At 36.9% G+C, this 1,508-nt stretch overlaps 1 protein-coding gene across 1 annotated transcript in view; it reads left to right on the top strand.

Annotated features, from left to right (window-relative positions):
• The window catches only part of LOC110229850 (receptor-like protein 12), a 3,250-nt gene extending 2,257 nt beyond the window's left edge, over positions 1-993 (top strand). Inside the window, exons 2-3 of the mRNA XM_021030891.1 lie at positions 5-698; positions 835-993. Coding sequence (XP_020886550.1) covers positions 5-685 — 681 coding nt within the window. The 3' untranslated portion in view covers positions 686-698; positions 835-993. The remainder of the gene's footprint in view (positions 1-4; positions 699-834) is intronic.
• Positions 994-1,508: the final 515 nt, after the last annotated feature.

The raw sequence follows: 1,508 nt of genomic DNA, 5'->3' as shown, positions 1-1,508 counted from the left end.
ATCACTTAAGGCAAACGAGGATCGGTCTCAAGAAAAATACATGGGAGACTCTTTTCGATATTACCATGATTCAGTGGTTTTGATGAATAAAGGCTTAGTGATGGAGCTGGTACGTATCCTAAAAATCTACACAGCTCTCGACTTTTCTGAAAACAAATTTGAAGGAGAGATTCCAAGATCCATCGGTCTATTGAAAGAGCTTCATGTTCTTAACTTCTCAAGCAATACTTTCACCGGCCACATCCCATCATCTATGGGGAATCTAAGAGAGCTCGAGTCACTGGACGTTTCTCAAAACAAGCTTTCAGGAGAAATTCCACAAGAACTAGGGAACCTCTCTTTCCTTGCCTACATGAACTTCTCTCACAACCAGCTTGGAGGTCTAGTACCAGGGGGAACTCAGTTTCGTAGGCAAAACTGCTCTTCTTTCAAGGACAACCCTGGACTTTATGGCTCTTCACTTGAAGAAATTTGTGTAGATATGCATGCACCAGCACCACAACAACATGAACCGCCAGAGTCAGAGGAAGAAGACAGAGAGATGTTCAGTTGGATAGCAGCTGCAATAGGATTCGGACCTGGTATTGCCTTTGGATTGACGATTGGATACATATTGGTTTGCTACAAACCAGATTGGTTCATGCATACCTTCGGCCGAAACAAACAAATAAGTAAAAGCACCTGAACTCGTTAGAGAGGTAGTGTTCTGACTTTTAAACAAATTTGTTTGCAAAACATTGAAAGACAAAAATATTAGAATAAACTTTTGGCAATGAAACTTAAGCATTTAATTATTTCTGTTGTTGACAAAAAAATAAGTTTTTGTTTGTGTAGGCATTTAGAACCTACCTGAAGAATCTCGAAGAAGAAAATCAAAGCAACCAGAAGAACTCCAAGAAAGTCAACTTACAACCTCTGCACATGAAAAAAGTTTGAGGAGAAAGCAATCAAACAATGTCCAACTATGGATTGGTTTAGATTTCTGTTATTGTATATTGTGTGTTCCTTATTTACTCTGTTTTTAGTCAACTTTTTGTTGTTTACAATTAGTTGAACAACTCTGTTCAGTCAACTTTTATGCTTTTATGTTATTGAGCAAGTACCTCAAATACATTGACACGAATTGGCAGAAGTATTGGAACTCAAAGATTTGTTTCTTTTCCTCTGCACCGTCATGTAATCATCACCTGTATACAAAACCAGAAAGATGACCAAATTATTCTCTCATATAATTATTCTATTGATTATTGCTCCAACAAATTACAAAAACAAACAAATATTGCAGAAGATAGTCTCTTTTTTTTTACCTAAATAAACTGATGACTTACTTAGCTCGTCAAAAGAAATTTTGCTGATGCTTTCCCCATATTTGGTCAGCTGAATCTTCCCTAGAAACGCATGATGAGCGTAATTCAACAACAAACAGATGATCTCAGATCAGCGATATAAGAGAATGAGAGTAAAAGAAAAAAAAAAGGGACATGTCATATGGTTATGCATACCATCAC

The sequence above is a fragment of the Arabidopsis lyrata genome, assembly GCF_000004255.2.
Source record: "Arabidopsis lyrata subsp. lyrata unplaced genomic scaffold ARALYscaffold_3, whole genome shotgun sequence".
NCBI lineage: Eukaryota > Viridiplantae > Streptophyta > Magnoliopsida > Brassicales > Brassicaceae > Arabidopsis > Arabidopsis lyrata.
This window is presented reverse-complemented; position numbering and strand designations above follow the sequence as displayed.